General features: G+C 36.8%; 1 protein-coding gene across 2 annotated transcripts in view; it reads right to left on the bottom strand.

Annotated features, from left to right (window-relative positions):
• Positions 1–20,648, bottom strand: part of LOC121727944 (serine protease gd-like) — a 29,091-nt gene extending 8,443 nt beyond the window's left edge. The window contains exon 1 of one of the 2 annotated variants that reach the window (XM_042116024.1): positions 20,425–20,648. In XM_042116024.1, coding sequence (XP_041971958.1) covers positions 20,425–20,613 — 189 coding nt within the window. In that variant the 5' untranslated portion in view covers positions 20,614–20,648. Of the gene's footprint in view, positions 1–9,253; positions 9,475–20,424 lie in introns of those variants that run through there. The other variant, XM_042116023.1, reaches the window with a different exon arrangement.

Below are 20,648 nucleotides of genomic sequence, written 5' to 3'. Positions count from 1 at the left end.
TAGTTTTTCCCAGTCCTTGTTGTTCTTTTGTAGACAAAATTTGCCATGTTTATGCTTATTAAACGTATCACAATACGGACAAACAAACACATTATAATTTTAGCATGGATTCACTAGAAGTAGATCGCTTTGGCCGCATCAACCGATGCACAAAGTTTGTGTGCTAAATAAAATGTATAGTATATAAAAGTATTAAATATATTTCCGGTGTCTGGGTACTTACAACACAAGTCCTTCAGGTACTTAGTAGGTGCCAGACTGACGTGGTGTGAAGCATCCATAGATATTAATATAGCGATGTAGCGACCTATTTTTCTGTGAATGACAAGTACAGCCCGCAGCATTTATAAAAAGTCTATCATCAAGACGTGATGTTATGATCCGGGTGTCGCTGACTCATTGTTGTGGTCTAAAGGCCGCTCTATTGTATATGCACGTATATGTTAGCCTGTTAAATACATAATCAGATTTGGGTATTCCAAATCAAGATTCTTTGAACTAGCTATAGAATCGGAGGTGCGTGGGCAGGGCCGGGGGCCCTGCCCACTAAGGGCTACTGGCGGCTGTGTGCAAAAAAAGGTTTTTGCGCCCCTTTAGGCAAATTTTTTGGGTCCTTAGTTTGGGCGCCCCTAAAGATAGCGATTTGGCGCCCCTAGAGGATGGCGCCCGTGTGCATTGCACACATTACACATATGGCAGCGGGGGCCCTGTGCGTGGGGCTCACTTCACACTTTTATAAGATCAATTTATTTTGTCCATAAAATAATTGTTTTATGCACTGCTTCCTTCCTGCCTCGGAGAAATGTCAAATTAATGTCAATTCGGAGTTTTAGAGGTCGTACTCAAAGTTCTCTAGAAGCTACTGCACTTAAGCTCTACGTAGAGACCTATCTAGATAATATTATGACAATATTTTTATTAACAGCTCCAGACTTCTTATATAATATCTTGTATGAAATGTTATAAACTCTTAATGACAAATGGAGGGAAGTCTTTTTTTAGACTTTCATAATATAGGTCTCGGAGGCCTCACAGTTTTTAGGGTTCCGTACACAAAGGGTAAAAATGGGACCCTATTAAAGATAAATCAAGAACACACACACACACACACACACACACACACACACACACACACACACACACACACACACACACAGAGAGATTATGTATTTCTTTTGCCACTATAACAACAAATACTAAAAACAAAATAAATCTTATAAAATTCTCGTGTCACAATGTTAGGCCGCGTACTCTTCCAAAACGGCTTTACAGATTTTATATGCATATTCAGTGGGTCTGAGAATCGGCTACTGGGTACTTATTATATTGATAAGTGCATTTGTTGAATAAATAATAGTAAATTATTACAACTCGAGACTGACGGCGACCAATGTTTGTGCGACGGGATAGCGATGGACGTTGCCATCGTGCCATACTTATTTAGTCACTTCAATAAAATAATACGGGCGAAATACTTTATATGGCAAAGAAACGTTTGCCGGGACAGCTAGTTTAATATAAATAAAGGGGGCTCCCATACAACAAACGTGATTTTTTTAACATTTACAACAGGTATTAAGCTACAACAGGTAGTAAGCTACCTGAAATGTTCACAAATTATACAGTTTTATTTGTACTTTAATAATTCATAATAAAATTTAAATTAAATTAATTAAGGGGGGCTCCCATACAAAAACACTAATATATTTTCTTATTTTTCCTCTATTATAGTTGTGCGGAACCCTTCATGGGCGAGTCCAACTCGCTCTTGGCCGGTTTTTTATGCTTTAACTATAAAACCTTATACGTAAGGTGGAGATGTGTTGTTCAACTTTTTATAAAGCGTTTGGACATTTTTTAAATTCAACAACTCTATGCACAATGCACATACCTACACTACGGGCTAGGATTGACAACTGCAAATTTTTGCCTGTCGAGATAATTGCATGGACACAGTGTGTGCAAACTGCAAGCGGAATCTCGGCATGATCTCACATGAAAGGTTACAATGAGGTGATTATTGGATAAAATACCGTTCACTAACCTCTTAACATTGCTGATATGTTTACTTCTTTGTATTATGAATCATTAATGTTAAAGGAAAATAAGTTCGGAACTTCGGACATATTGTTGTGATGACAAAATATGTCTTTATACAACATTAACATAGGCAGGTCGTATTTTAGCGGTTTTTTCGTGTTAGTTACGAAAATAATAGGTATGGTTTTGGCCTACGAATAATAAAAACTAGTTTTTGCAATGTTACAAGCTTCGTTATTTTTAAAAGTAATAGACTATCAAAGTGTATCTTACGTAGTCTTTGGAAGCACATATAAACCTTCTATTTACTAGTTTAGATTGTTACAAGACGCTTACTTTCTTGTTGTACTAACCATTAATTTTAAAGTAAAAAAATATTAATATCTCTTCCTGGCGTTAAAAATAAAATACTTCCATCGCAATAATCCAAATCAACGATTCAAGCGTGAAGAGGTAAAGAAAAAAACTGACAGACAAACGGACACACGTATGTTTAATATTTTTTTTATTATCAGTCCTCAATCGACACCGTCGCGCGTTGGTTTCTCCAAATGTATAAAGTCGTCCCCGGGGATTCCCCTCGCTTAAAAGAAAGCCTGTTGCGTAGCGCAGGCAGTGGCAGGTACAAATTATACTGTTACTTTCGCCCTAACAGGTAATGCTGTTATGGCGAAAGTAACAACGTAAGAAATGTTTTGATGTCTAGAAGGATTCCCTTCATACTTATCATGTTAAGTAAACTATTGACTTAGCGAAGCATTATCCTACATGCAGGTGATGCAGGTACCTGCTGCCTGCTAATATGCAAGAATTTTTCTCTTTATCGTACATTCTAATTGAAGAATCTTTTAGGGTTCATCGTTTAGTACAGAAACCCTTGGGTCTGTCCGTCCGTCTACAATCTACCATTCGAACGCTTAGGGCGAAGCCAAACGAGCGTAATTTGTGAGTTGTGAGTCGCAGAATTTCGGTTCGGCAGAATTCTGCTGCATTCAGTTTTATACAAAAGTCCTGCGGGGCTAAAATGGTCACATTTAGCAATTCCTCTCAATCAATTCAGCAAACGAATTGTCAAAACTGTCAAACTGACAAATGTCAAATCAGTACAAAAATACAGAAATGAATTGCAAGCAGAGTTGCATTTTGCGATTTTAGAAAAATGAATCATATTATGATTCATATCATGATTCTTCAAAGCGACCATTTTAGCCCCGCTGTTTGATTCACATGAGCGTAATTTTGTGCGTCGTCATTTGTTGGAAAAGATATTTACGCGGCAGAAATTCTGCGACTCACAACTCACAAATTACGCTCGTTTGGCTTCACCCTTAGAGCTATAACGATGGCACTAGTGGCACTACACTGACAATGGCACTGATGATAATGGCATATTTCTTATCATTATGGACACATTTGCCATTATCGATGTCAATGGAACCCTATCCTTCGCGTGACCTAACACGAATTTAGCCAGTTTATCCTTTGATACCCTCATTAATTCTCATTAAAAATAACTGATTCAGCAATCGCAGACTGCAATGTGAAATATAAATAAACGACGGAAACTCGACAGGACTAACGGGTTTTGAGCTTCACAAGACAAGACTAATTTAATTACGTATATTTACCTTATAAACTAGCTGTCTTCATTAATTAGGCAAATGTTGTAGCTATAAAGTGTAGCACGTTATTTGATAACAATAAAATAAATTTATTCAAAATGGGTATTTTTCCATACTGCTGATTGGAAATATCCAATCACTCCACAGTCCACACGCACTACAGTCTACATTATAAATATGTACACTTTGAACGTCGGGAGTCGGGACTACGATAGGGCCTACCACCGATTCGGGAACAAGCCTAGTGCTACGAAAAGAACCGCAAACTCGCACGGGGCCATCTTTTACCAAAAAGATGGAAAAATTAAAGTAACATTACATCGAATGACCTACTTAGTATAAGTATTATATACTTATTCATCAAAACGAGAACATATTTTTTTCAGAATAAAAATAATGGTGACAAAGTTTTTATAACAAGTACTTAAGGACGCTATCACAAAAAATATTACAAAAATTAGCAGGTCAGTACGAATATCGACGTTAAGGACATTAAAATAACATTTAATATCAGCGCGCCTTGTACAGTGGCGGTTACGACGCTCGCCGCGTTCTTGATAGGGCGAAAATGTATGAAGAAATTTGAGACCGTTTCTTATTTTTCTTATAAATGGAAACGTTATTTATTTTTATATAAAATAATTAGCTATGCGTACAGGGGACTAAATAAGCAACATTTTTTTTGTATATTTATTTTCCTTAGTTCAGTGTATTTAGCTATAATGGTACCTAATCAAACCCCATTTTTTAAATCTTTTGCAATTATTGTGATGGTTAAAAGGTATACGTTCAAAGGAATTTGAACGAAAAGTTCCTTTGTACTTCTACTCTATTTTTTTTAGTTGATCGACTATTACTCAATAACTTATGAAGTCTTCTTAGCCGTGATAGTTTTCCTTTTAAATTCAGCATATTTCCTTCTCCCGTGATTTTTTTTCACATTTTCAGAAGCAACCGCTTAGCTGGTAGAAGGGACACTGGACTAACGATTTTTAGGGTTCCATAGCCAAATGGCCAAAAACGCAACCCTTATAGATTCGTCATGTCTGTCTGTCTGTCTGTCCGTCCGTCCGTATGTTCACTCAGCCACTTTTCTCCGAAACTATAAGAGCTATACTATTGAAACTTGCTAAGTACTCTGTGTGTGTCTGTGAACCGCTTTAAGATTTTGATACAAAAATGGAAAATTTATTAAAAGTTTTAGGGGTCCTCATAGATACAACTGAAGCAAAAAAAAATTTGTTTCATCCAATCTATGCATATCTATGGATAGGCCTTTAAAAATCATATTGAGGTTTCTAATATCATTTTTTTCTAACCTGAACAGTTTGCGAGAGAGACTCTTCCAAAGTGGCAAAATGTGTGCCTCTCCCCCTCTAACTTCTAAAGTATTTTATACTATTTTTTTTAGACTTATCAAACCCCATGATAAGTCTAAAAAAATATATGATGTACATTACTACAAAAACTACCAACGAAAATTGGTTCGAATGAGATCTAGCCAGTAGTTTTTTTATACGTCATAAATGGTGAACCTTAATTTAACTTTCATTAAATCAACTGAAATATGAAAATAAATCAAACACCTCTTAATTTCATAAAAATATACCTTGTTGCTGCTGCGGAACCCTTCATGGGCGAGTCCAACTCGCACTTGGCCGGGTTTTTTTTACTTACTTTAAAACTTAATATTTCACAAATGGATCCCTAAATCGGAAAATGATTTATGTATACTCATAATATTTTAACCTATCCAACGACACCCCACACGGTAGGGTGGACGCAAAAAGAATAATTCATCCCCGCTTGATGTGTAGGGGAGGTATCATGTACCTTAATTTTTTTAAAGATCTGATATGCGGTATACCATTTTGTCGGCATCATTAATATGTGCATAATGTGCATTCATGCCGAATTACAGCTTTGTAGGTCCTATAGTCTCTGAGCAAAACCGCAGACACACGGACGGACAGACCGAAACTATGAGGGTTCCTTGTTGACTACGGAACCCTAAAAATGAATCCATATATCCCTTGGTCACGATATCACGCGTAAATTGCTGGACCGATATTGCTGAAATTTGGTATAGATATACTTTGAGTCCCGAAAAAGAACATAGGAAATGTTTTGTCCCGGAAAATGTACGGTTACTACACAATATACTTTTATGATTTGCGCATAAACTATTCAATCGATTTTGATGAATGTTGGTATGGAGATACTGTAAGTCTCGGGAAAGGACAAGGGATACTTTTTGTCCCGAAAAATGTACGGTTCCCGCACTATAAACTTTTATGATTTTCGCCTAAACTATTCAATCTATTTTGATGTAATTTGACATGGAGATACTTGTAAGTCTCGGGAAAGGACAAGGGATGCTTTTTATCCCGGAAAATGTACGGTTCCGGCACAATCAACTTTTATGATTTTCGCCTAAACTATTTAATCTATTTCGATGAAATCTGGCATGGAGATACTAGCTGCACTCAGTGCACGGTGGCACTAGAAAATAAACACACTTTTTTATTAATTATACTAATTCGAATTTAATAATCATCGTATCAGGATAAGGCGCAGCGCAGACGACAGACTACGACGCGCAGCGCAGACGTGTGCATATAATTGCATAGGTTCTATTTCCACGGAAAGTGCGTCACGGATAGTCTGTAGTCTGCGCTGCGCCTTATTTTTTTTTTCGCGTCCACCCCACCGTGTGGGGTGTCGTTGGATAGTTTTTTTTTAATATTACGAGTATTCAAAGATCATTTTCCGATTTAGGGATCCATTAATTGTGAAATCTGAAGTTTTAAAGTGACAAAAATTGTTAGAGTCCAGTGTCCCCCCTTCTACCAGCTAAACTGTTGCTTCTACAAATTTGAAAAAAATCACGGGAGTAGGAAATATTATGCTGAACTTAAAAGGAAAACTATCACGGTTAAGAAGACTTCATTAGTTTTTGAGTAATAGTCGGTCAACTAAAACAGTTTATTCGGCGAAGTATAAAGGAACTTTTCGTTCAAATTCCTTTGAACGTAACTGAGATTATGTTGTTAGTAGTGAAACACGTTATAAATGTACATTCATTGACCATACAAAAATTATCAAAAACTTAGACAGACAGACAGACGGACGGACTGACCGAAACTATAAGGGTTCCTTGTTGGCTACGGAACCCTAAAAACGTAATACAAGTTAACTAACTAATAAAATAAATGGCAATTTATCAAGACGTAATTATTGGAAAATTCTTAGAACTGGTCAAGTAACTAGTTAATCAAATACCGCAAAATCAGATAATATTGTTGCCAAAATATTATGTTCAATGAATTTATAATTGATGGTTTTTATAAGGAAGTTCAACCAGCCAATGACACATCATTTCTATCTACAATGTACATGTAAATGTACATCGTCTAAAAACTACAGATTTTTCTGCAGATTCAAATTTCTGTAGATTTGACGAATCGATATGTCGTCAGCACTTAATTATCTAACATTATATTGCCGAAGTATTAAGAGGATACACCATGGGCGAGAGAAATTGAAAACAGCTATTTAAAAATGTATTGCTGTCTCACCAATCTCAAGTCTCCCACCGCAGAGCGCGATAGAGACAACACGACAAAAGTTCTAATAAAATCTTCGATTCGTTGTCCGCTGATTCCTTCTCCAAAACTTAACTGATTTAAGTACTTTTTTCATTAAGAATTAAAGCAAGGCTTGAGCTGTGTTCCTATGTTTTATTTTTTTGTATATTCTAGCCAGTTTTGTTTTCTGGGTGTTTGAACACAGAGGAAAATCTGGCCATTTTTTTGGGTTTTTGGACGTTCTTATCTTTTTTAATAATTAAATTATGAAAAAAATAAAACATAGGGACATGCTAATAGTGGCCATAGATATTCAGTAAAAAAATAATAAAACTCTACCGGAATTATCCAGGGAGGAAACAGGGGACAGCGTTTGTTATACGTGGGAGAGCCATGCTTCGGCACGAATGGGCCGGCTCGACCGGAGAAATACCACGTTCTCACAGAAAACCGGCGTGAAACAGCGCTTGCGCTGTGTTTTGCCGAGTGAGTGAGTTTACCGGAGGCCCAATCCCCTACCCTATTCCCTTCCCTACCCTCCCCTATTCCCTTCCCATACCTACCCTCCCCTACTACCCTATTCCCTCTTAAAAGGCGGGCAACGCACCTGTAGCTCTTCTGATGCTGCGAGTGTCCATGGGCGACGAAAGTTGCTTTCCGTCAGGTGACCCGTTTGCTCGTTTGCCCCTTTATCACATAAAAAAAAATTGTATGGAAAAACGGCGGTGTGGAATCCTCTTAATAGTGCCTGGCAATCCACTGGCCATCGTCCGCCATCAGACACCATTATCCCGTGAACAATGGCAATGGCTCAGAATCAGTAGATTTTGAGCCTATTTGTTATAAATATATAAGGACCCTGAGCCATGTAAGGCCAATCTAACGGGAAAATGCTTGTTATTCGTTTATTAACTAAATAAATTAAGAAAACAAATTATCAAGTAATGCTCTGTTTCATAAGGTATCATATTATAAATCTAGCTTTAATAGCCATTCAATAAACTTAAGTTTTGCTAAGCTCTTCCAAATGGCCTTGCAAGGAACACACCTCCAAACAAGGCCAATGTTATACATCAGTCGCTTAACTTGAAAATAGAGTTACAATTATTTATTTATTTGCTTTTACTAAAACGACATTATAATTTCTTTCAATTAAGCAACACATTAAATGCTCAATATCATCTAAAAAACTATAACGAACATTGCTTGAACATCATCTTATAACTAAGAATATATAAATGGAAATTCTTTAAAAATAGTAGCAATGAGTATCACATTGACACCTTATAACTAATTGCCAATGCGTTTTATATTACAATCAAATTTTTAAAATCTAAAATGGCCTTCTTATGGCCCCGTTCTTTATAAGGCCATAATGTTCAATATGCGTGTATAAGTTTAATAATCCTAATAAGTAAAGATGTTTTAAAAAACAACATTATTTTAATTGTTACGGTACGGTAACTAAAAATAACTGTTTATATGTTAATGATGTTTAGATGTTCCTTGTAAATTTTATGTTCCCTAGCAAGGCCAACTATCAAATCTTTGGTTGGGCATTATAAGGAACCACCGGCCTTCCTAGGAACATTACCAATATTTTAACGTAAATCGAGGCAAAAGTAGATTTTCTTTTATTAGTATCATACATATATACGATATATACGATAATCCCCTGCAATAAAACTTGAGATATCTACTAAAAACTAAAGATTTTCAGGGTGAGGAAATTACAATTGTAGCCTCGACAACCAAAGTCTACAAACAGTGAGATCTCACTGCCACAATAGCGGCGCGATCGACTCGCCGCCGCGTTTGTGGCCATAAGTTTGATGGATCTAAGTATGTAGTAGAAGGAAAATATCTTTACATGACGATAACTGCGACTTTTTGATAGTTGGCCTTCAAAGGAACATGGCCTTACATGGCTCAGGGTCCTTATACTTACACTTCTCTATTTTCTCTGACATTACTTGAAATCGGAAAAAAACGATGAGTACTCACAGACGTCAACGTCGTGGTAATAGCGAAGCTAGCTCTCAGAACCAAAGATCTAACTTGCTCGTATGGAGTCAGTGTGATCAGACCATACACACGACCGTTATTGTGCACATAATTGAAGTAATTACAGTTAGTCGTATATATTTGACCATTCACTTTCAGTCCCACAAACACGAGATAAACAAATACACGAAGATTGAAAATCATCTCAACGTGCTCCGCGCTTCGCGGCCAACAGGAAACTGGACGATAATTTTAGCTAATTTTTATTATTTATTTTTAGGTCCTGTTCACAACAAATTGTTTGCCGCCGAACATGAGCAGTAGGGCTGACTCTACTATTATTTGCAACACTAATGCTGCTTCGTACCTCGTTCGATCCAGTCCGATGCTAAATATAATACAGTATTATATCCGATAGGTACTATATTATGTCAAACAAATGCTATTAGGTTCATTGTGACATAATATTATCAGGAAAGTATAATTTTAACCGACTTCCAAAAAGGAGGAGGTTATATTATGTTCGGCTGTGGATATTTTTATTTTTATGTACTTACTACATAAATTAAGGATCATAGCAGCAGAAATGGTGAGTAAGCGTTCTACACAATATATCTTAATTGTTAATTGTAACAATTAACATATTGTGTAGAACGCTTACGGCGGGTGTCGTAGTCTTGTGTGAACACAGCTTAAGTCTTATTATTTGAATACTCTATCCGGGTGTATGAGCTGTCAGTAATAAATAGTCAATATGTAATTAAGTCTGTCTGAGGTGGCTTCTTTATAAATCGATGGTAAGCAATAATATTATTATTATATAAATCAAATAAAACTACGTCATTGATACCAATTTAGGTGCTAAGCCTCCAGAACAGATGTAGTTTAGTTTTCTGTAGTACACTTACACTATATAATTAATATGTAGATAATCTAAACAGAGTTAATGTCATACGGCATACCACACTATAGGCATGCTACGAGTATATGTGGGAAAATTTGGCGCCCATGACCCATCACCTAGCCAAATTTTCGTGACTGTTTGGAAGCCGTCGGCAACTGGCAAGTAAGTCGCACGTGATGGAATCGTATAAATTGTGAATAAAATGGCCTAAAACACGTGCACCAGTGGCGTCCTTACCCATTGCGAGGCCTCGGCCGGAAGGTCTTTGTGAGGCCCTGGGCGGCAGGTCTTTGCGAGGCCCTTAGTCTTCCAAAAAAAACACCTTGCCAGGCCCCTGCAAGAGCGAAGCCCCGGGCGGTTGCCCTATTCGCCACCTTCTAGGACCGCCACTGACGTGATGTGACGTGAGTCTGTGCTAGGCATAATTAAGGTGACGCCGCGTTACGGTAAATAACCGTGTTGGATATGTTTTAGATTGCTTGTTTTTTGCTTGTAAACAAGCAATGGAACAGCAAAAAATGATTTAAATACCCTAAAATATACATGTCATATAAGCTATGGGCAAATTAAAGTGTATGCTTGAACCAATCTATGTACAAATGTAGGAAGCTTAAATCACTCTCCTCTGTTGCCAAAATAGGAATCCTTTTTTTACAGAGGTCTTTTTGATTGTTTATTCTGTGTTATAAAAGTTGACCAATCGTGTTATGCGATGGGTAATTCAAAGACAAAGACATGATGAATACTGACAATGAACTTTAATTTCTTAGCTTTAGTTATTGCTGAGAAAAATCGATATCGCTATAACCAAATAATCAAGGCGTCGCCTTAATGGTTGAATTTGGTTAAGCTTAAAAACAATAGTAAATTTCATACTCCTAAAAACCTTTGAAAGAGGCTTGGTTTGTTCCCATCTTTTGTGATACCTGGTGACGAATTTAATAGTTAATTTTAAAAGTTATTCTATATAAACCAATAAACAGAATAAAAAAGAATTAAGTATGTTATACTGAGCGATGTAAAATTGCAGATTTAAAACAGTTTAAAACACTTAAAACGTTAAGTCCGTTTACAGAACTAATAAAATGTTCGAAGAACTATTTCGCAATAGTTCTCAATACCCTGCAGTAATATTCAAGGTATACTCTTATTGACTTATCGCTATAAAATAATAGTGCATCATCATGTATGAACAAAGAATCGCCATCAAATAACATCGCCGAATCTATAAAAAAGGTGCGAAAAAATTTAATGGTATCTTCGAGAAATGTGACGTCATCTAATTAATTGAAGACATTAGTGGATGAAGCGGGTAACTAACATTTTACAACAATTACTGGTTTTTTACCTTATAATTTGAACAAACCTTGTAACTTACCTACGTCATAATCTAGCTTATTATATATCTAACTACACGTAAAATTCACTTTCTTTTGAATTCAAATCATTTTTCCGGTCCTAAAGCCTCTATTTATGCAAAAAACAACAGTTTCCAAATTGTTACTTAGTTCACCCATTCATGTCTTCAATTTTGGTAAAGCCTTTTCAAGGTCTATATTTTATTTTGTTTTCCCATCTACGTAGATTGATAATTATTATTTTGATTACCTATAATATTATGATGCAATCAAGAATAAGGCTTCTTACAGACGAACGGCACTTGTCGACGGCAGTCGGCGGCACGCGTCGAAGGCAGTTGGCGGCACGCGTCGAAGGCAGCCGGTGGCACGCGTCGACTGCAGTCGACGACAGTCGCTGGATTTCTTTTCATTGATTTCTCTTTGACACAATATGTCGACGCGTGCCATCGAAACATGCTGTCGACTGCCGTCGATGCGTGCCGTCGTTAATACAACTAAAGTCGAAATAATTTAAGGTGGCACCAGCGGTCATTGACCTTTCTAGTCCAGGAGCTATGTGAAAAATGCTCGCACTGTATTCTGTTAACTTAAGAAAAAACTGAACTCTTTATCGAGACACATACAGCGTGTAATTTAACCTTCCTGCCAAATTTGGATATATTGATCCTTGTTAAAAATAAAAATACACGTATTTCTTCTTTTATAATCACTCAGTACTAAAATTTTGAGAAATAGCCTCCGAAAGTTATCCTACCAAACACCACAAAATATGGACACATGCGCGGCCCGGCCCCGCCCCGCCCTTCCATTGACATTCTTGCAGTGACGGATTAAGACTACTTGATGCCCTAAGCAATCCATTCCTGTGGCCCCCCCCTATTCGTATCTCAACTAGAATCGGTCTTTGAACCTTTACTCTTCTGGTGCCCCCTCAGACGTGATGCCTTAGGCAATTGCTTAACTTGATTAAGGGCTAATCCGTCACTGCATTCTTGTTATTATCATAAGTTGCGAATTTTCCCTTCACACTTTGACGAACTAAGGTCCGTCAAATGTAAAGGACGTAGACAGGTATGTTTAGAATAAAATTAATTGATACACGTCAAAAGAATCGAAAATTACAACTTTTTAATTACGAAAAATAAGCACTTTAGAAATCCATACTAATATTATAAATGCGAAAGTATCTCTGTCTGTCTGTCTGTCTGTCTTGCTTTCACGCCAAAACTACTGAACCGATTGCAATGAAATTTTGTACACAGTTATTCTAGAGTCTGAGAAAGGACATAGGCTACATTTTGATGTGGGAAAATATCTTATTTCCATGAAAATATCGATGAAAATTTATTCGCATTGCGCAGGCCAGCGCTCATCCCGGGGGTCCTGGGTTCGAGTCCCGCAGGCGGAACAAGTTTTCAATGTTCCTGGGTCTTGGATGTGTATTAAAATAATATTTCAAAAATCTTAAATATATTTTATGTATAATATTATAAAAAATCCAGAAATATATCGATGCAATTTAGTTCTAATACGATTCAACAGATGGCGTTTTATTTTATTTTAGTTCTAATACGATTCAACAGATGGCGTTTTATTTTTTACTTAAATATATTTTATGTATCTATACTTCTATACTAATCCATACTAATATTATAAATGCGAAAGTATCTCTGTCTGTCTGTCTGTCTCACTTTCACGCCAAAAACTAATATTATAAATGCGAAAGTATCTCTGTCTGTCTGTCTGTCTGTCTGTCTGTCTGTCTGTCTGTCTGTCTGTCTTGCTTTCACGCCAAAACTACTGAACCGATTGCAATGAAATTTTGTACACAGTTATTCTAGAGTCTGAGAAAGGACATAGGCTACATTTTGATGTGGGAAAATATCTTATTTCCATGAAAATATCGATGAAAATTTATTCGCATTGCGCAGGCCAGCGCTCATCCCGGGGGTCCTGGGTTCGAGTCCCGCAGGCGGAACAAGTTTTCAATGTTCCTGGGTCTTGGATGTGTATTAAAATAATATTTCAAAAATCTTAAATATATTTTATGTAAATTATTATAAAAAATCCAGAAATATATCGATGCAATTTAGTTCTAATACGATTCAACAGATGGCGTTTTATTTTATTTTAGTTCTAATACGATTCAACAGATGGTGTTTTATTTTTTACTTAAATATATTTTTTCACGCCAAAACTACTGAACTGATTGCAATGAAATTTTGTATACAGTTATTCTAGAGTCTGAGAAAGGACATAGACTACATTTTGATGTGGGAAAATATCTTATTTCCATGAAAATTTCGATGAAAATGAATTCGCATTGCGCGTGGCCAGCGCTCATCCCGGGGGTCCTGGGTTCGAGTCCCGCAGGCGGAACAAAAAGTTTTCAATGTTCCTGGGTCTTGGATGTGTATTAAAATAAAATTTCAAAAATCTTAAACATATTTTATGTATAATATTATAAAAAATCCAGAAATATATCGATGGAATGAACATTTTAGTTCTAATACGATTCAACAGATGGCGTTTTATTTTTTACTTTATTGTAACATAGAACTAATCATACTTATTAGTTAGTATGTTTTTGTTTATAGTTTTTAATACGTTAGAATATTATCTATACTAATATTATAAATGCGAAAGTATCTCTGTCTGTCTGTCTGTCTGTCTCGCTTTCACGCCAAAACTACTGAACCGATTGTAATGAAATTTTGTACACAGATAGTCTAAAGCCTGAGAAAGGACATAGGCTACTTTTTAACTGGAAAAGGGGGTTGTAAGGGGGTGAAAATGCGTAAATTTGGTCAAATTAAGTTAGTTCCAAGAACTCAAAATAGATGGCGCCAAGAGTCCCCTAGATCGCGCTATTGCTCGCTCATGCGTATTTCTATAAGAGGTTGTACCATGTTAAACATGGGTTTTCGATTCTTTCGATTGTTATTTTTTTTTTATATGAAATATATAAAATAAGATAAGGGGGCAAACGAGCAAACGGGTCACCTGATGGAAAGCAACTTCCGTCGCCCATGGACACTCGCAGCACCAGAAGAGCTGCAGGTGCGTTGCCGGCCTTTTAAGAGGAAATAAGGTAATAGGGGAGGGTAGGGATGGGAAGGGAAGGGAATATGGGAGGGTAGGGAAGGAAATAGGGTAGGGGATTGGCCCTCGGTAAACTCACTCACTCGGCGAAACACAGCGCAAGCGCTGTTTCACGCCGGTTTTCTGTGAGAACGTGGTATTTCTCCGGTCGAGCCGGCCCGTTCGTGCCGAAGCATGGCTCTCCCACGTTATACACGTTCTATACTAATCTATACTAATATTATAAATGCGAAAGTATCTCTGTCTGTCTGTCTGTCTCGCTTTCACGCCAAAACTACCGAACCGATTGTAATGAAATTTTGTATACAGATAGTCTAAAGCCTGAGAAAGGACATAGGCTACTTTTTTACTGGAAAAAAGGGTTGTAAGGGGGTGAAAATACGAAAATTTGTTTAAATTAAGTTAGTTCCAAAAATTCATACTAGATGGCGCCGTGCGTCTTTTACATCGCGCTAACGCTTGCCCAACATCTTTCTATAAGAGGTGGTATCATCATACACTTAAGTGTCGGTTTTTTTCGATTGTTATTTCTTTGCGTTATTTAATAAGCCTTATATATTTTACATTATATTACACAGGGTGACGTAACCTTAAACCTATCAATGATAAATAGTTTATGGGTAAAGTTGTGTAATTGGGGGGCTAAATAAGCTTTAAAATTTGGCATAATATATAAAGTTTAATTTAAAAAAAATGAAATATTATGTACACACTGCACAGCTGTTTTGATTTAAGGGGTACCAGGGTATTTTTTATAATAGCTTTTGACACCAATTTTGTTGACATCGCGCGCTATAAACTGAAGTCCACGCGGACGAAGTCGCGGGCAACAGCTAGTTTATAATAAATCTAAACCACATCCTTTGCATTTAGGCGTGTTTAAAAAATTCAATTAACTTATGTACACAGTACAACTCATTAAAAAATAAAAATCAAAACAACCCACCTCTAAATCTTATTTACTTCCATCTTGTCTACACTTAGCATAGTTCAAACGAGTTCAAAGTTCAAACTGCAATCCGTTTTGCTCTAAGCAGAGTCTAGCGCGTGTTGCACATTGTCTTTAAGACTTTAAAAGTTTGTTAAGCACAACTTTGTCACCTTTAACCTCATCAGAGGCATGTCTTCGAGGCTGGCTAGGCGTGTGCAGGTGTTGCGAAGTGCGAACTGTCCATAATCCGAGTCTTTGATTGTCTCGCGATTCAGATTCAAGGTACAGCTGCTGCATTCGAGAATCATCAATCAGCTGTTACGAAGACGAGGAAGGCTTTCTTGCTCGTACAGTCTCTGGGTTCCGCGGAAACTTTCGCCACTCAAAATGTAGCACCTCCACATTTCACAACACTCGATCGTTGTTAGGGTACATTGTAATTTGTAACAGACACTAGTTAAAGCGCGGGGGCCGGGGGGGGCGTGACAAACAAAATAATTACGTGTTAGCTATACAACTACGCGCGTGGTACTAAACGGTCGCCGGCGACCGGCGGGCGGCGGGCCTCCCGCCTCCTACCCCGCGCGTCACCCCCGCTTTACCCCTACGCATAACCGGTCTCGACTGGATATCTGTGCGGCGCGATGTACTAGCTCGGTCGCAATATCGTAAATACTATTAACTTATGAAGTGACCATTGTGCATCGATTTTTTTTTGGGATAAAATATGTTATTGTTAAAAAATTAACACCCTATTGTTTTTGGTTTAATGCACTCACCTAATGATACCTAAGCCCCAAAAAAAATTTGGCAGGTAGGTTTAATTGCACCCTGTATACTATAATTATTATAGATTCATCGGAAATCATCTATGATGATCTCCGACTATTTATGAGTTCGAAGTGATATACTTTATACTCAGTTCACATCGAGTACGCAAAATATCGCTCTTAGACTAGAAACATCTGCCACCTTGTCAATCGCAGTTTGTATAGAAAACTATTAAATATGACAAGTTCGTCTGTAAGCGCTCTAAGATGTACTTACTAGTTGAATATAATTTTATTCGATTGTGTTTTTTCGCATCTTTACCGCTGAATTAATTAATGATATATATTTATTATATATTTTAGCATATATAAGCCCAAAAATAAGATTTTTTGATGTACGGTTTATGTGATGTTCAGAGCGGATATAATATGCGGGGAACACTCTACATTATACCAGTTTTATGTGATAAAGCAGGAAAATTATACATCCAAACTTTTTGATTGCCACAAAATTCAGATTTTCCGTAATAATTAATAGTATTGAGTAAATACAATATATATTTTTTTATAAAATAAGGGGGCAAAAGAGCATACTCGCAACATCAGAAGAGCTGCAGGTGCGTTGCCGGCCTTTTAAGAAGGAATAGGGTAGGGCAGGATGGGGTAGGAAATATGGTTGAGGAGTGTAGGGAAGTGAATAGGGTAGGAAATTGGGCCTCCGGTAAACTCACTCACTCGGCGAAACACAGCGCAAGCACTGTTTTACGGCGGTTTTCTGTGAGCCCGTGGTATTTCACCGGTCGAGCCGGCCCATTCGTGCCGAATCATGGCTATCCCGCGTAAGAAAAAAAGTAAATCGATTGGTAAATCCATTAGTATATTCTCAATGTTCTCATTTAAAAAAATAATGGACCCAAAGTTATAATTATGTAATTAATATTATGTAATTAGGAATTCTTAACGACTTTGTGATTTGACCAAACGACCGTTGATAGTGGGCTAGCTTTAGGTTGTATAGCTGACGCGACCTTATTATTATATTCTTAGGTATTAGGCATCTAATTCTTTAAAAAATCTACGCTCATAGAGGCAGTAGAATAGACATAGAAAGTTCGTAGCATTCTCGTAGCTTTCGCTACGTCACGCTACGTGCATGTAATAGACATCAACGCGCTCCCGAAGCAAAATTACTTAATATTATTTAATTCTATATCAATAAAATATTGATTTTAAAAAATATTCGAATCGAACTGTTTTAGTTTATCAATTTGTCCGTTATTTCTCAACTTTTTGGGTTTTATCTTTATATCTTCGGTGTGGGAAAACCGTAAAAAATCCTTCATTTCTTAGTATAGGAGCGTTACAGTATACGCAGAAATAGAAAAGGAAAATGTAATGATAAAATGGTCGCTGTTAAGCATTAGTGTCCTAACCCACATTTTTTTTGTCGTTAAATTTTGAATGCAGTCTTGTTCTAAATCATGTAAAGAACATAACTGCATTCATAACTCAATACTTAATTTTTATATGGGTTAGTACACGAATGCTTAACAGCGTCCAAATAAGAAACGTTTTTAATTATGGATACCGCTGACTCATTAAAAATTGTCCTGCATGCAACCTTTTTGCTACGGGAGTCAGGAGGAAAAAGTTATGTTAGCTATTAAAAATATCCAGTTTTTAATAACAAAGTAACTGCCACTTATAATAAGCGATTATACTACAGACTACATACTGCATTTTATAATTTTGTTATTAGCAGAATTTTTTGTTAGTGTCCACACGATTTAACTTTTTGACCAAACCATAACAATGCAAAGAAACAGTCGCAATATTTATGTTTATAATAGTAAGTAGTTTATAAAACTAAAAAGTCTGAAAAGCAAAATCATAAAACATGTTTAATGGTGGTTGGCTTAGCTCTGGACTCTGCCCTTGTGAAGTTCAATCAACTGTACACAGGTGATTAGCCAGTAGTTGGTACTTGGTACTACTAATATATACTCGTATTCTGTGCCAGTAGCCACATCCCACCCTAGTCCCTAGACGTAAAACCTATAAGTCCCGCGATTTACTTTTTCGTACTTTGCGTAAACGGAGAATACTTACTGCCGTACTCAGAGACGAACATTACTTACTTAAGAGGGCGACTAACCCCTAAAATCAAACATCGTCCTTCTCACTTCACACTCACGCCCGACTTTCATATGCCAGGTGAAAAAGGACGACGCGGATTCATTGCCAAATTAGTTTTTTCTCAATAACTCGATAAATATACAACATTTTAAAAATCCGCTAGGTCGATCTCTCAATGATAGAATTTTATACAATGTGTTAAAATATTAACTTAGTTCAATGCACGGTTATGGCAATAAATAAAAAATTCGTGATAATTAGATGCATCTTTGTGATTTTTTTCTATCGAGAAAATTTTAAGATATCGTGTTTTTGCTCAGATCGAAATCTCGGAAATATAATGTAGTATCTAATTTTAGAAAATGAAAAAATTCTGGGCTTATTTTCAAGTATAAAAATGAATTAAAAAATCGACACTTTAGGGTTAGTCGCCCCCTTAACCCATCCCCCACGCGGCACCCGTTTGAACCCTTGGGGTTGGAATTTATCAAAATCCTTTCTTAGCGGATGCCTACGTCATAACATCTACCTGCATGCCAAATTTCAGCCCGATTCATCCAGTGGTTTGGGCTGTGCGTTGATAGATCACTATGTCAATCAGTTAGTCACCTTTGAGTTTTATATATATAGACTAGATGTTCCGCGCGGCTTCGCCCGCCTAATTTAGGAATGTTACGGAAACCGTACATTTTTCTGCAAAAAAAGAAACCTGTGTCCTTTCACGTGGTCTATCCTTCATGTGTGCCAAATAACATAAAAATTACTCCAGTAGTTTCTTAAGATAATAAGCAATTATAAATAGTTTTCCACATTTTCCTCTATTTCTTCGCTCCTATTAGTTATTATTAGTATTATTAGTTAGTTAGCGTGATAAAATATAACCTATAGCCTTCCTCTATGGCCATGGGCGTACCGAGGGGGGCAGGGTTGTGGTGTTGACGTCCCTACTAAGTGTATTATCTAGTACTTTTATCTACAGTGTGTAACAAAAATAGCAGCTCTGAAAGACGAATTTTTTTTTCACTTTTGTATGGGCAAGGGCCCGAGCGTCACGAGTTTTCCCATACAAAATTGAAAAAAAAATTTAGTCTTTCAGCGCTGCTACTTTCATAGTGAACTCTCTACAAGGAACACGTACACACCCTAAAGTATTATCACTTATTTTTGTTACACCCTGTATAAAAATCAAAAATTAAGAAAACGAATTTTTGCCATATTTTGTTTGCAATACAATATATTTAATATATTTACAACTAAAAATTTGTAAATATATTGTAAATCACCCAGGTTCTGGGCCAGGGGGGGGCAAATCAGATTTTTCATAAGCTAGGTGTTTATAAAGAATAAAAAATTAATAATTTTTAGTTGTAAAAATATTGTATTGCAAACAAATGGCAAAAATTCGTTCTTAATTTTTTATTTTTATAGATAAAAGTACTAGATAATATACTTAGTAGGGACGTCAACATGATCCAGGGGGGGGGGGGCAGCTGCCCCCCCCCCCCCTGCCCCCCCTCGGTACGCCCATGATTTAACTTATGATCGGATATTATACATTGTACAATGTATTTTGCAAAGCGTTTTTAAAGTAGGTACGGCTACTTTTATCGTTGTAGTAGATTAGACTTGTCGTTCTTTTGAGTTTCATTTCGTTATTATCTTTAGGTGTCTTTCTCTAAATCCAATTTAAAAACGGAAACTCTACAAACACAAAGTTTGTGTCATAAGTTTTTGATTTACTAAAATCTGTATTCCTCCTTAAATCTGATATATACCTACTTTGATACACATTAGGTGACCCGTAAACTTCGTATCATTTAACTCCTAAATTTTCTCACTTACCTTATAAACCTTCCCTGTTTTTCACCAATAATTTAAGGCTAAAATTATCCAAATCCGCTTAGCCGTTTTCGAGTTTAGGAGTAACAAAATATAGATTATAGATAAATTACATAAAAAAAACTTACCGTAGGCAGCCTAGCTGCGACAGTCAAGTTGATTTTCACAGTTATAGACTGAACACTTTCCGACGGCTGTATTTTCAAGCGTCCATACACTCCATTCTGGTCACTCACATACTTAAATATTTCGGGACATGGGGAGGACTGTGCATAAACTACGGACAAACCTATGGCCACCACGACAAGTCTGAGCATTTTGTGGGAGTCACCGACGCGTGCGCATTTTCTGC

The sequence above is a fragment of the Aricia agestis genome, chromosome 6 (genome assembly GCF_905147365.1).
Source record: "Aricia agestis chromosome 6, ilAriAges1.1, whole genome shotgun sequence".
NCBI lineage: Eukaryota > Metazoa > Arthropoda > Insecta > Lepidoptera > Lycaenidae > Aricia > Aricia agestis.
Note: the sequence above shows the minus strand (reverse complement) of the source record. Positions and strands in the feature narration are given on the sequence as shown.